Source organism: Ostrea edulis, chromosome 5 (genome assembly GCF_947568905.1).
Source record: "Ostrea edulis chromosome 5, xbOstEdul1.1, whole genome shotgun sequence".
Taxonomy (NCBI): Eukaryota; Metazoa; Mollusca; class Bivalvia; order Ostreida; family Ostreidae; genus Ostrea; species Ostrea edulis.
In genome coordinates this window covers 39,019,350-39,035,004 of record NC_079168.1, presented here as the reverse complement: position 1 = coordinate 39,035,004, position 15,655 = coordinate 39,019,350, and the positions used below count along the sequence as shown (strand labels likewise).

General features: G+C 36.3%; 1 protein-coding gene across 1 annotated transcript; it reads left to right on the top strand.

The window, feature by feature from the left end:
* The first annotated feature begins 183 nt into the window (after nt 1-183).
* On the top strand, nt 184-2,128 carry LOC130054895 (histone H2A). The gene has a single exon (XM_056165973.1). It carries the CDS (start codon nt 184-186, stop codon nt 562-564), a length of 381 nt encoding a protein of 126 aa, XP_056021948.1. The 3' UTR covers nt 565-2,128.
* Nucleotides 2,129-15,655: the final 13,527 nt, after the last annotated feature.

Genomic DNA, 15,655 nt, shown 5'->3' with positions numbered 1-15,655 from the left:
GGCGCATTACGGACCTCCTTGTAAACATTAAATCAGTCGGTCTGCGCCAAGATACGAGAAATACGATTGCCACTATTGGCTGTACAGTTGAATCCGACTGCGCGTTTAAAAGGGTAAATGTTGTGATGGCTTGAGTTATTCGTTGCTTTGCTTTGTTCAGCTTACAACCTATAAAAAAAAAAGATGTCAGGACGTGGTAAAGGAGGAAAAGTGAAGGGAAAGGCAAAGAGCCGATCTTCCCGTGCGGGACTTCAGTTTCCCGTGGGTCGTATCCACCGTCTGCTGAGGAAGGGTAACTACGCCGAGAGAGTGGGAGCCGGCGCCCCCGTGTACCTGGCCGCCGTTCTAGAGTACTTGGCCGCCGAAGTCTTGGAATTGGCAGGCAACGCTGCCCGTGACAACAAGAAGACCAGAATCATTCCCCGTCACCTGCAGCTGGCCATCCGCAACGACGAGGAGTTGAACAAACTTCTGTCCGGCGTGACCATCGCCCAGGGTGGTGTCCTGCCCAACATCCAGGCCGTGCTCCTGCCCAAGAAGACCCAGAAACCCGCCAGCAAGTAAAAAGTCTGCTTGAAGCAAACAAACAAACAAACGGCCGTTTTCACGGCCACCAACCTTTTTTGAAAAGACACCTCTAAATGCGTTGATTGTCAATGAAAATGTCAAAACTGAGAAATAGGGAATGATTTCCAAGTTGACAATATCCAATATGATATATATCCAGTACACCTACACTTCAAAGAAATACAAACAAAAAACAACAATGGATGCAAGACGTGGGTTGATATATGTATTATTTTGAATTCTAAAATTCCTAATAAATGAGGGACTTGTAAATTGCATCCTATGATGTCCAGAAGTTGGAATTGGGCTATATAGCCTTGTATCGAAATCATGAGAACATGTGACCTTCCATTCGGTAAATTGACTTCATTTTACTTAAATACCAAAAAATAAAACGAGATTTCGTATAAAACAAGGCTGACAAGTGATTAAATAGTCCCGTTTTAGCCATTTTTGAATAGATTTAAAATAGGTAGACGAAATGAAAACAAAGAATAAGAAGTACAATTTTACAGTACATGCATTCGAAAAAGTATTGAGTTTCCAGACAGAAAAAACAACAACAACCCAACCCACTATTTGGTCAAAAGATGACTATTTTGTGATTGCTATATTGACATGTGTTCATGTTTACAATTAAATCCAACGTTAAGAATCTGCAGCATGAATTGTGCACTTCGTGAAGTTGAAGATGAAATATGCATCCACCAGAGAATTATTGTGTCTGAAAATACGGAGCACTTTGTTACCTATTCAAAAACTTGACCCTGTTCAATAAACTTGTTTCAACTGGCTTTTAAATGGCGAAGATTACGAAACTCTTTGCATCCTATGTCAGATGCTGAGCTCATGATGTGTTGCTGAAGGCGTACTACGCAATATTATATATTTAGCAATTATTACTCAAGGCACTTATTGGGTATTTGTTATCGTTTAACACATACATATATGAATATATTTACTTAACACATATGTCATATCTATTTCAGTATGTATTGAGTACCGTAACATTGCTTGGTGGAAATTCCTTCTAACTAAAAGTCCATCACAACATATAACTTCAGTCATATTCATCCCTTAAAGACTCAGTCTCAATGTTATAAACTTGATATATAGAATATTTATACTAAGTTTAGATAATCTGAACAAGAGTTTATTCTGTCTGTTGTCATATTAGGTTGGTGCACAAGATGAGTTTATTCCAATTTTGGGTGCAGAGGACATAATCATAAAGAAAGAATTAATATCAGAAAAGATTACAACATGTTAACGACAAACTACACTCAAGGGTCAAAACTATTTCTTCGACACTGCTAATTTTCACTATATATTCATTTCATTACGACTTTCGGATTTTAAACACTTTACTACCAACATTTGAAAATTAGTGTTATCATTATGAAATTTTCAGAATATGTGCAGAATATACTCAAGATTCATGACAAATGTTTATTGTTATTTCTTATACGTTTTTTGTGGGATGATTTATGAATTCTAAAATGCATGCTCATTGATATGAAATGTGTAAGATTAATTTCAAATAAAGTTCTTACAACATGATTATCCTAGTGAGTATTAAAAACTGTAACACATATAGGAGGGAGGGAGGGGGGGGGACACACACAAAAAAAAAACCCCAAGATTTAAATCTAAGTGACTATGCATGATTTGTGAAATTTTTATGGTGATGGCTGAGGTAGAAATAGTTCTATCAATGCTTTAAAATTTGTATTATTAAGTGCATTGTATAGACTTAGCAGTGCAGAAATACTTTTGATCCTTGAGTGTATACAGGTATAGATGCAGCATATGGGGAAACATTTTAGTACAAATCGGGTGTATACAAAATTTAGTAAATGGACAACATCAGTGTTATACCAACATAGGAATAATAAACTAAAAGGATTTTTGCAGTTCTATAGCAGCATTACCTCTTTTTCTCAAAGTTCTAACTAGATATTCACTCAATTTAACAATTTCAACTGGTTTGTTTTCATTCATCATCAACCAAGTCAATTTATCCTTCTTTGTGAAATAGGTTAAAAAAAAAAAAAAAAAATTTACATACGTGCACTTGTGTGTGTGTGTGTGTGTGTGTGTGTGTGTGTAATCAAGTGTTGTATATGACATGCCCGTCTGTATTTTCACAATCCCCACCATGAACGGTAGTTATGACTAATTAATTACCCAAAAGAGATGGAAGGACCCATAACGATTTAGAGGCTCAAATACTAATATTTATCAATATTGATTCATTATAGTACATAAATTATGCTAATAACAAGTCTTTATAAATATACAAATGTCTTATTATGTCTATTTTTATCTAAATCACATTATCACAGGTGTTTGACGATTGATGATAATGATGTCAATGTGGGTAGTTAGTGGCACCGATGAAAATGACTGTGTTAAAAGAAAGTAGAAACGGTTTAAAATTTTCAGTCACTTGGAGCTATTACGGACTTCATTTTATGAATTGGGGTAAGGAATTCATTTTAGAAATGATATTTTATGCTGCACATTCTATTTGATAGCTTGTTGCAATGCTCAAACACTCTGTGTAGTCGTATAGTGTCAGGGCCCAGCTAAAAGTCAACCAAAAAATAATAGGCATTTTTCCGAGTTCATTTCTGCATATCTTGGGAAGTATACGGAATTTCGGGATGAACTTTGGTAGTAATGTAGATTGATTATGTATGAATAAAATAAAATACAAAGTAGAATTTTATATCAATTAATTTATTGTTTTTACTTCGGCTAAGTTGGGTACCCTATATTTAGAGTTCTATACCTTTACTCTTTATATAGTAAATTCGACCCCAAGCGATGCAATTGCCTGTGATTTTTCCCAATTCAAAAGGAGGAGTGGTAGTTTGAAAAATAAAAAAAAATCACTGGCACTTCATACATTAAATTCACTGATTTTGTTATGATATGACAGTGAAGTATAGGATTTGGGTCTTGAAAAACCTACAAAGCCGTAAAAAAAAAAAAGCCACTAAATGGGCCGGTCCTCCGAATGAGATCGAATAAACCTAGGTCCTGTGTTACAACAGGTGTAACACGATAAAGATCCCTCCCTGCTCAAAGGCCGTAAGCGCCGAATATAAGCCTAAATTTTTCAGCCCTTCAACGGCAATGTTGACGTCTTCAGTGGTACGTTAGACAATCGACAGTCGCGGGACATGTTTTCATCCGAGTTTGGACTTATCAGATAAATCCTACTGTTAATTAGATCATCACCTCTGTCTTGTCAATTCCTGTCTTTAATTTGAACCTAATTTGATCACTAGATTACAGACAGCACCCGCAATGTCCAGATGAATTCCGTTGCTTTGCCAGGTGGACCCACATTTATTCAAAATAAACACATTCCAACCCACACAGAATCATCAATTGTGTCATCATTCATCAAACATTAAATTAAAGTACATGTATAGAGTTTTATGGAATCTGATATGTATACAAGGAGCGATTAGTACCTACATATTATAGTGCATTGTTTTACTTATAAAATTCTTTTCTACGGTACATGTATCGATGTATTCTTAGTTTCATCAACAACTGCTACGACTTCGTTCCATGGTACTAGTATATCAGTTCTTCAATCGGAGTTTTAGATTAATATCAGAATGACGTAAATTTGTTTATAAAAGATTAAATTTTTTACATCAGAAGAAAAAAATATTTGGCAGTGGCCTTCAACTACATGTATATCGACCAGGCGCGTAGCCAAGCGTACATTTGTACGCACAAACGTCCACATCATTTTTGCAACAACAACCCCCAAAAAAAGGAAAGAGAGAGAGAGAGAGTGGGGGATTAAAATATCAAAGGGTAGTGAAGGGCAATATTTATGACAATTATATTTGTCCTCTCCTACTATAGTCTGTCTAAACCAGTTAACCACTCTATCTTTGTCATTTTTGAGATTTTACAAGTGTTTGTCCGCATTTCGTACAAAAACAGAACAGACCTCTAGTATGGATGCGCAACAAATTTTATAAAGTGTACGAAAAATGCATTCAGGAGGGTCGAATATACACATCGAAATCGTCTAAGATTTATCAGTTTCCGGGGGTTTCGCCCCCCCCCCCCCTGCCTAATAAGGTGTCCACATCAAAAGTACCCTGGCTACGCCCCTGTCGACGATGTTTTATCTAATGACAATACTCATTTTCATGTATTCGATATAATTATATTCCAGTGAACTCGAAATAAAAATCACAACAGAGACTTATATATTTGCTTCGTATTCGGATATTTTATCGAACATTTATGCTAACGACAAACTAACGACAAACGGGATGACTTGTCTTCAGCTTCTCCATTGTCAACTTCCCATATTTTATAGCAATATTCCATCATCACCTTCATGCCATGTTTATGTCTTTCGACTGACTCAATACGCAAGAGCATGTTCTCAGAATGATGAGTTTTTAAATTGAGACAGGCTACTAACAAATAAATCGATGTTACAGGAGTCACAACAGTCTCGATTAAAATCAGCACCTTTATTGTGGAACAGGCAGTGGCGGATTTAATTAGAATTAACTAAAATTTTCAAACTTGAGGTAAATCGTGGTATCTTGTTTAGAAAAATGTACTAAACGATGTAAGAATTAAGCAATGATTTCTTCCAATTCCGGAGAAATAAATGACAAAATCTATTGATTTCTTGAATTATTTTATTGGGAGAACTTAATTTTTTCCAAAACCCTTAAAGTTTGCGTCATTTTATTAATTTCACCTCATAAAAAATGATAGAAAATGGTACAAAAGACTAAATAGGAGATATATTTCAAGCCCTATAAAATCTGTAAAATCCAGGAGCTTCCGGGGGCTTCGCCCCCTGGGCCCCCACCCCCTGGGCCCCCACCAGGGCTTTGCCCCCAGACCCCCTGCCTCATAAAGTGGCGCCCCCCGTAACCTCAATTCCTGGATCCACCCCTGACAGGTACTGTAGGCTTGTTCTTTTATTTCTTTCGGGAGAAGTCCCGTCTACAGTAAACTCTTCTTCCATATCTGGCACGGCTGTCACATGAAGTTGATGACGAACTGAGCGACATACATCAATTTCACTCTAATTTGCTATTTGTCTGTTTTGGACCACTGCACCACCCAAGGTCACAGTTGAAGATCACGTAAACATTATGATACTTGGTTTATTTCTCCTTGACCTTTGCACCTTTCATGGTCATATACATTTAAGACTATTGCTACATTGAACCTTCTATTCTTTGACCATGACTTCTGCATCTCCCAGGGTCAAGGTCACATAAAGTTGTGATTTTGCATTGAAATGTTGTATGTTGTTGATTGTGTTGCTGGGCCTACCCGTTGTTTTGGAGGCCCAAATTTGTTTGTATCATAAAACAATTTTCAATGAACATTGTCGCACATGTATGTGTATGGCATACAGGAGAAATGTCTTTTGGTTGAAAATAGATATCAGCTGTGTGTGTATGTGAGTGTGACCACAAGGTCGCTGATGGGTCACCGTTATAAATATTTTCTGCGCTGGTCAGGTTCTCAAGAAATGGTTAGTATCCAATGACATTATTTTGACCTAAGGTTAACTATTTGCATAAATTATGTACAATAGGTGTTGTGTGTTTTGCAGTGGCAATATATATGGGCAAGGGTATAGTTGATAGCCAATGCCAGATCAGGTCAAGAGGTCAATTGTTGGAATACATCAGTAATCTAAAAATAAAGGGTAACAATATGCAAGAATTTGAATGTACAATGACAGAATTGAAAGTTTCAAATGAAATAATAAAAATGCTTTTAATTTCAAATTCAAGATTTCTGCCAACGGTGCGTTACAAATAAGGACTTTTGAAAACAGATCAGAGATGCGATTGTGTATATAGAAAGTTCGTCAGTGGTATTTGTACCTGGCTTATTCACAACTTAATCTAATTAGAATTTTAAAAATCCTATATGATTCGCTCATATACTGTCGCTATACATAGGTAGCGATAGTAGATGAGCGGATCATAGGATCTAATCTTAATTAGATTGACTCACAACTCGCATTGATCTTATATGTAATTTAGGTAAGTTGTGCACATTAAGGGTTATCATTTTGAGCATAATAAGTGTTGTAAAGATGTTTACTATATTTCATTGTGAATTGTATCTTATTTAAATTGTATTACGAAATAATTCATTACGGAATGTTCAATAAATAAAGCAGTGGTATTTGTACCTGGCTAACTCACAACTCGCATTAATCTTATATTTCACTTAGGTTGGGTTTTCGCCACTCACCCCCTACCTGGTTATAAATCAAGGAGGCCAAAAAACACCATTAAGCAGAATCTCTATGCTTAATAGAAAGGGCCCATGATCGTATAAACGATTCTAGAAAACGAGGGAATTCAATCGGTCCTGAGGAGTGTATTGTGCATAACAGGCCTAGAATATCACTATTCCAACATACTCAGATATCCCCGATATTTGAGGTTTAATTGTAATCAATGTTGGAGTCTTGTGGTAGTGCTAGGTCTGGGATGGTACACAAGGACATGTGTTAGAGAACTGTGTGCTACCTCTCGCATTTGTCGTCCATCCCTATTTTAACCTTTTTATCATAAATGGAGAGTCTTGTTAGGATCAAAGGCTTGTTATGATAAATGGTGGAGATCCGGATTTCGTTTGGAATCATCTGCCCTGTTGTAAGAACCATCATTTCATTTTGCATCAAAAGCTGTTGTGATAAGTGTTGAGATTCTAGTTTCCAATAGTGCTATGAGGATTTATGGATAGACCAACGGCTCCAACGCCCGGGACTCCACTCCAACGGTTACAGTGCGATTGGGACTCCACTCCAACGGTTACAGTGTGCGGTTGGGACTCAACTCCAACGGTTACAGTGTGCGGTTGGGCTGTTGCCGTCATTTTCTCAAAATGTGTTTGTTCAGCCTGATTTGGAGGATCCGGAAATTTCTTTCAATTAAAACACTTATCAACCCAGTTTTGTTTTCACTGGAGCACGAAATAACAACAAAACCAGTCCTAGTCAGCTTTTGACGCCACTACTCAGACGTGAAATAGGCCAAGCTTCGACTGGTGGACACAGTAATCCACTTCTCTCTACACACGACGATCAAACCCCGGATCCCGTCATATCTGCGCAACACCAGACGCAAAACCCCGTCATATCTGCACAGCACCAGACGCAAGACCCCGTCATGTCTGCACAGCACCAGACGCAAGACCCCGTCTTGTCTGCACAGCACCAGACGCAAGACCCCGTCATGTCTGCGCAACATCAGACACAAGACCCCGTCATATCTGCACAGCACCAGACGCAAGACCCCGTCATGTCTGCACAGCACCAGACGCAAGACCCCGTCATGTCTGCGCAACATCAGACACAAGACCCCGTCATATCTGCACAGCACCAGACGCAAGACCCCGTCATGTCTGCGCAACATCAGACACAAGACCCCGTCTTATCTACGCAACACCAGACGCCAGACCAATTTGTTTGTATTATCAGCCGTGTCTATATGTAACCTATAATTTGTTCTGTTTTTTTTTTTTTTTATTATTGCTCTTGTACGAGATAAATACAGAACTACACTGTACCTGATAAATATAGTACGTCTATTTTAACGGCTGGGAATTCCGACAGAAATGAAAGTAGACTGTAAATATAAGAAATAGATTTCGTTTTTGGTAATACATGAGAATATGAACTGCAACCCTTCACGCTAGCATACATTTCATGAATCGCTATCACGCATCACGAAGTATGCCGGAGTATCACGAAGTATGCCGGAGTATCACGAAGTATGCCGGAGTGGAGCGTTGTAGTTCATACCCTCATGCATTTTCATAAATAAATTTATTTCGTAATTTATTTACAACAGATAATTTAATTATTCATTAATTTATTTAATTTCGTAAATTATTTACAACAGATACATGCGCAATGAATTTAGAATGTGAAGTTTCCTTAATGAAAGGTGAAGATAACGAACAGTGATCAATCTCATAACTCCTATAAGCAATACAAACAAGAGAGTTGGGCAGACACGGACCCCTGGATATGCCAGAGGTGGGATCAGGTGCTTAGGAGGAATAGACATCCCCTGTCGACCGGTCACACCCGCCGTGAGCCCTATATCTTGATCAGGTAATATATAGTTGTGCAAGTACTAATAAATATGTATTAATTAGTGTGTGAGTACTTGTGAATGTGTACTAGTGTCTGAGTACTAGAATTTACTACTGCTTTCACGGTTTTCTTAAAACTGAAGTGTCTCCAAGCAGTTGAGGATTTACAATAACATCAGAATCCGTTGTCTTTGATGTATCAAGTCCTGTACAACAGAACAGCAACTTCAAGTCCATCCAATGGTCACCAGTCGACGTATAGTGGTCATCTTTCTTCCGCTCTTACGGCGCTTACTTTTATATATCTCGGTTGTTGATCAATAAGAGAAGATTACTCAGAATTTCTAATATGGCTCCATTCCTAGAAACAAAACATCTTTTTTAATCATTCGGGGGAAAATCACCAAAAAAAACTTCATATAAAATGATTGAGAGCTTGTATCATTCTTTCGATGGTGAAATCTTGCCTCATATGAAGTGTTTTAACGAGCCATTAAGAAAGTTAGCTACTGAGCTTTTGAGTACAAATGCGCAGGATGCTACAACTACATGTATATGTATTTACTGTTTCAATACTGATCTCAATGGTGTAAACATATTACACATCTATTACTGAACTCTAGCCAGTTGAATTTTTTTTTTTTTTTGGTGTCTATTCAAATATTTTGTGGCGGAAGGACTGGTTTATCGAAAAGTTCCAAGTCGGCATGATGCTCCAGTTTCTGTTTCCTTCAATATCAATGTATCGTCTATTTATATACCCCTATACTCGTATCTCAGTTTTATAATTTATGACAAGTCGTTCAGACTTAGAACTAGTTCAAATGTTGTAATTTATTAATTTGATTGATATATTATTTCCAAATAGAATACCGATTATTAAAAATGTTTAAATTACTTTACTCGAAAATATTTGTATTAAAAATTCAGTATTTTCGCCAATAATTTAGGAATTTGATCTATAACTCCCATTTTTTTCAGTTCCATTTTAAATGTTATGACAAGACTTTGAAAATGAAGTGAAATTTTAGAAATTGACACCACTCGTGATATACCCTTTTAAACTCTCAAATTTGATATAATATTATTTTTTTTGTATATCAAGGGCATGATTGATTTCCATTACTTGCATTAAGGTAGACCTATACTCGGCCTTAAATGGACCCAATCATGAAAAAATTGCCTTTATAAGATAGATATATATTCCAGTAATAGATAAACATTGAAAAATATATATGTCAACATGCTAATTTCATTGTTATTGCTTCTCAAAAGTAAGTATCCCATCCACATATAATCAGCATTAATAAAAATGTATTCCTCCTTCTTATTTTTCTTAATAATTATTATTTTCCAAACCAAATGGGCTGTAATAAGCAACATAGACTATATACCCATTATTTAATGATATGTAATCATTTGTTTTAATAAATTTGAATAACTATTTTCATAATGTGCACGTTGTGAGCCCACACATGTTAAAAGAAATACTGTTGAAAATGCCATTTGATGTTAATATTGGTCTTTCCCCCCAATTTTTATGGACTAAACCTTGAATAAATTGTTTCTAATTTACAGATTATTATCTCAGAAAAGGGATTTGCGTAAGAAAATCATATGGTGACGTATCATTTTAAAAGCTATAAGCTCTGTAACAAGTATCCCCCCCCCCCCCCCCATCTTGAATAATACATTATCATATTTATACGACATGTGGAATTTAAATATATTTACAACCTTGGATAATAATTTGAACTATGTTAAACTATAAGTATTACAATCTAATTAAAATCAGACCTTCTCTAACCGTTACACCTTCTCCAGTGTAACGGTTAGAGAAGGTCTGATTCCAGTGTAACGGTTAGAGAAGGTCTGATTCCAGTGTAACGGTTAGAGAAGGTCTGATTTTAATTAGATTGTAAGTATTATAGATACATGTGGTTTGCAATTAGATTTTACATTTTATCTGAAAACAAATCATTCTAGAAGAGGGTATTCACAATGTGAATGTAAAACGAAAGTAACAAACTGAATTTTGATAGGTGCTATTCATTCTCTCACCAGAGGGCGCGTTACGCAAGCTTCACATACACCTCTGTCAACGCTTGGAATCACGTGACAATATAATCACATGATATAAACATTCATTCTAGGTTTCCTTTCCCTTTTAAAAGTTCAGGCAACAGGTGATACATCAGGCTCTTTTCATAGCCAACTGACACTTTAGTAAATGCATATTTACCGTTTAGCTGTTTGTCTCTTATTTTACAAGTTTTATCGTATTTTTACAGCCTCTCTTACTTTTGATTCCATGTTTACATTTAAATCTCCACCACGTGTATATCCTACATTCATACTCATATTACGAAGTAGTTCCACATTTATGATCAGAAAACGGCGATTTTAAACAATTTACAGTAAGCATCAATTTAACTGCACCCAAAACATATAATATGACTAAATATTTAGTCCAAAACATAAATGTTGGATCAAAGAAACTTTTACAAGATTTCTGTAAAAAGCCGTTGACAGAGGTGTAGTGAGAGGAACGCACGGAACTCTGGGTAGAGAATGAGGTGCTATTATGATTAATGCATGTGTGTAATGTGTGTTATATCTTTTATCATGGAATCATTTGCATGTACATAAATTGGATATACGTACATGTACACCACTTACGCCGATCTTTGTAGATGCAATCTCAATAACGAATTACAGTTGTAATCGTGTTATACAGATGCCGCCCCAATAATTTTGAAAAAAAGGAGTGGGGATAGGAAAAATTGACAAGACGGTGGGTGAAATAAAACAAATTATTTGCAGCCGTTCTTTGAAGCTTGCGTCAATATCTGCAACATTGGAGCAGCGAACACAACTACGATATCGGTGGTCACTGGAGCAGCGAAGTGTGAACTTTTATTTTTACACAAGCTTACCATGTATTTGTTCATGATAATTTGGATTCAACAGCTGCGTAGTTTTGAATTAGCAATTATTGCGCTCGAGAATTTTTTACTCATATGGAGACTTCACCATTGCCAGTGAAGGGCTGCAAAACTTAGGCCTATGCTCGACGCCGACGGTCTTTGAGTAGGGATTTTTAGCGTGCCACACATGCTGTGACACGGGGCCTCTGTTTTTGTTGTCTCATCCGAAGGACCGTCCCATTTAGTCGCCTCTTGCGACAAGCATGGGGTACTGATGACCTACTTAAACCCGGATCCTCACAAAAGAAATATTATTATTATTATTATTATTATGCTGGTGGAAATATGAATTGGCCCCCCCTTTCCCATCCGTCTCTCCAACTTTCTGATGCCCACGTAATTCCATATGTTGAACATGGATCATTATAAAACGTTTACATACATGAATAGTCAATGCATCTCACGGACGCTCTCATCCGCCAAAATGTTGTCTGTTCTCCAACCGATTTGTATCTAAAGCTTGAATCATCTTTAGCCCCCCCCCTTTTTTTAAATTCAAAATTTGACCGCAGCTGATAAGAACGCCTTGGAAGGAATCCATATCGGACAATCATATCACCATGTAAAAATCAAACTGATATCTTTAAAATACCACATTTCGGAAAACGGACGCGTGGTTTCGCATTTACATTTGATTGTGACGTAGACTGTGTATAGGTCTACTTTAAACTTTTTTTTTAATCTGTATTGTTAGAAGACAAGATTATGTATCTATTTTATGCAATGATTGATTTGTGCTGCTTATTTTGTGTTGACACCAACAGACAAATCAAGTTTAATTGAATAAATCTCGAGTCAATTTCAAGCCCAAAGGTCATGTTTATAACACTGTAGTTCAATAACAAGCATTGCGACTCCGGTTTTTCTTTTTTAACTTCGTAATTCTCCTTCAATTTAGAAATCAAAAATACACTTCCCAAAAAATTGACATTACTCCTAATCTCAGGTGCGAACCTCTTTAAATAATTTTTGTATAATGAACCACCTTAACATTACAAGTTTACATATTTAACATATCTTTCATAGCGAGATATGATAATGGTATGACTGAGATTATTTGACTATGTCAGATTGCAGAAGGTCAGTCTAAGTTTGTGCTGTATTTAAGCTACAAAAATCTGGAAAATTATCGTCTTATAAATCATGAAAGAAAATTGTTTTAAAAAAATGAATAGGTGAACAGCAATTATCGAATCCCTTTAAGACCAATTATATGTCACTGACTTCAGTATCGACTATTTTAAAATTTAAATGGTTTTAATGTAATCTGAAATCTCTTAAATGCCTGGTGCTTGTCATTTTGCTGGTATGATGTGCTTTCTTTGGTGGAGTTTTGAAACCGAAAACTTGAATCCTGGTAAACACGAATCTGCATCCATTAGAGAGTTCACGTAAAACCAAGATCACTACAAAGTTCACGTAAAACCACGATCACTGCAAACATTTTGCCATGATTAAGTTCTTTATTTGTCTATCTCCTGATTAGAAATTAATGTATTTAATCAGTATTAGTATAAGAAGATCCTTTTTGTCCAGCGGGTCAACTTAAGAGGAATATCGTCCGATGAAGAACAGTACATGATATATAAATACGTTATATCCCAGTTAATGGGACGAATGAATATGAGTTACCGTACCTATACTGGATTTCTAAACTTCACAAAAATCTTTTCAAACAAAGATATATTGCTGGATCGAGTAAATTTTCTACCAAGCCCCTATCTTTAGTCCTCACGAAAATATTAACAGCTGTGATGGAGAAACTTTTTTTTTTAATTCAAGCAATATTTTGTTCAAAATGAATAGGATTGGGCAGCAGGCACAACCTATTTAGCCCTCTCCCTAAGGAGAAACTTCACACATACTGTGCCACAACATATGCCAAAAGTGGTGTAAATCAAATATGGATAATAAAGAATTCCAAAGAACTTCCAGTAAATTTGAAATCACAAAACTCTTCCCAATCAAAACATTTTAGGCTCCTGTGTAGAAGAGAGTCCACTTGTATTTAAAAAAAAACGTTACCTGTAGGTGTCCAATAAGCTGACAATTACTGTCCTTTATTTTTTATATTAATGATAATGGATAGTAATTGTCAACTTATTTGACGGTGCAAGGTACACCCAATAACTTATCAGACCCCTACAAGGAGACTGAAAATAAGAGAAACCGAAAGACAATACATTTGTCAGGGTTTGACATTTACTTTTTTGAGCACTAGACCAGTCGGGCTACTTCAAATGATTTTTACTAGACCTGACTTTATATCCACTAGCCCTGACCAACTTTCCAGAAAAAAACCCTGATAGTTTCTCCATGTTTAAATACTTCAACGTTAAGTTTGAACCAAAACGTATTTAATTGTCTCAAAAATATCTTATTAGTCTCGTCATTCAATTTGATTTTCAAACACGTTTTCTGTTTCTTTAAATTTTACCCAGCACGGATATTCTTTAATCTATTTAGTATAAAATGACCTCATCCGGCTTTTTATTTCATTTACATTTCATAAGCCCTGCTTTGTTTCTTCTTAACCTTTTCTTTTTTCTCCTGGGACGTCTTTCCTTGAGGACGAGAAGTCGTATTAAAATATAGAGACATTCCCGCACACTATGTCAACACCTTAACCTTTTCTTTTTTCTCCTGGGACGTCTTTCCTTGAGGACGAGAAGTCGTATTAAAATATAGAGACATTCCCGCACACTATGTCAACACCGATAAATAGTCGTTTACGACGTAATCTATTAACTTGATAAATACTTTATTATAGTCAATTCAAATAAACTGTTTAAAATTAACATCGAGTAGATGTCGTAAAACATCACTACCGACCGCGACTTATTTATTAGAACTAAAAATAGAGATTATTGCATCACACGGTTCAAAATTGCTTGCAAATTCTTTACAGTTATTTTCTTTTTAGTTAAGAATAAAATATCTTACTGTTTAAAGTAAAGTTTCTTGTTTATTTTTAACACGACCAGTCGGACTAGTAAATCGACATTTTACCCGACCGGACCTATCATTTAGTAGACTCGGTCGGTCGGACGTGCCTTAGTGTCAAACCCTGTTTGTTAAACAGAAACAAATATAATATTTAATTGCCTTATTCAACACAGATCTATATAAGAAAATCACTTAAACATTTAAACGAATATTTTTCCTTGGTATAATTGTCTGCTCCAACTTCAAGATTCACAATCCATTTTAAATTCCATCGGTCATTATCATTTCGCATCAAAACCTAACTTTGACAGACATATTTCCATGCTGTATTCGAATTTTGCTGGATCCAGAGGCACATTCCGAAACTCACAACGCATCTTGGGTTCTTTTGGCTGGTATTGATTATTTCCTCATCCAATATATTCGAAAACACAATGCTTTTCATCCCCTGGGGATCTGGGGTAGAATAGGTCCTCAGTATCCCTTGCTTGACGTGAGAGGCAACTAAATGGGGCGGTCCTTCGGAGGAGATCGCAAACAGCAGGTGTGGCACGATAAAGATCCCTCTCCGCTCAGAGATTGGGCATATACCTCAATTTTGCAGCCATTCCCGGGCAATGGTGATGTCTCCATATGGGTGAGAAATTCTCGAGTGGGACGTTAAATAATATACAATCAATCAATCAATGCTTTTCAGATCAAACTTTGGCTCCATAGCTTTTTTGCCCTCCCTATTCAGAATTTAATTTTCATTAAGACAGTATTTGCAGTAAGTTTTCATTAACACAATGAAGTTTTGTATTGTGCAATGAAAATGCTCTCCCCATCAGAGGAAGACATGTTGATATGGCTCATTACTAAAGAGTGAGTGAATATAAACATCCTGCAGCACAAGATACCCATGATAACTTGCTTACCTGACACTGTCCAATAGGTGAACAAAAGAAACAGACTTCTACACATGACTGGTTATATGGTCAGACTATCTAAGATAGTTTTATTTATGATTATCATTGTCAATG

Coding starts and splice junctions, on each gene's coding strand:
- LOC130054895 (XM_056165973.1), top strand. CDS start 184: ATGTCAGGACGTGGTAAAGGAGGAAAAGTGAAGGGAAAGGCAAAGAGC.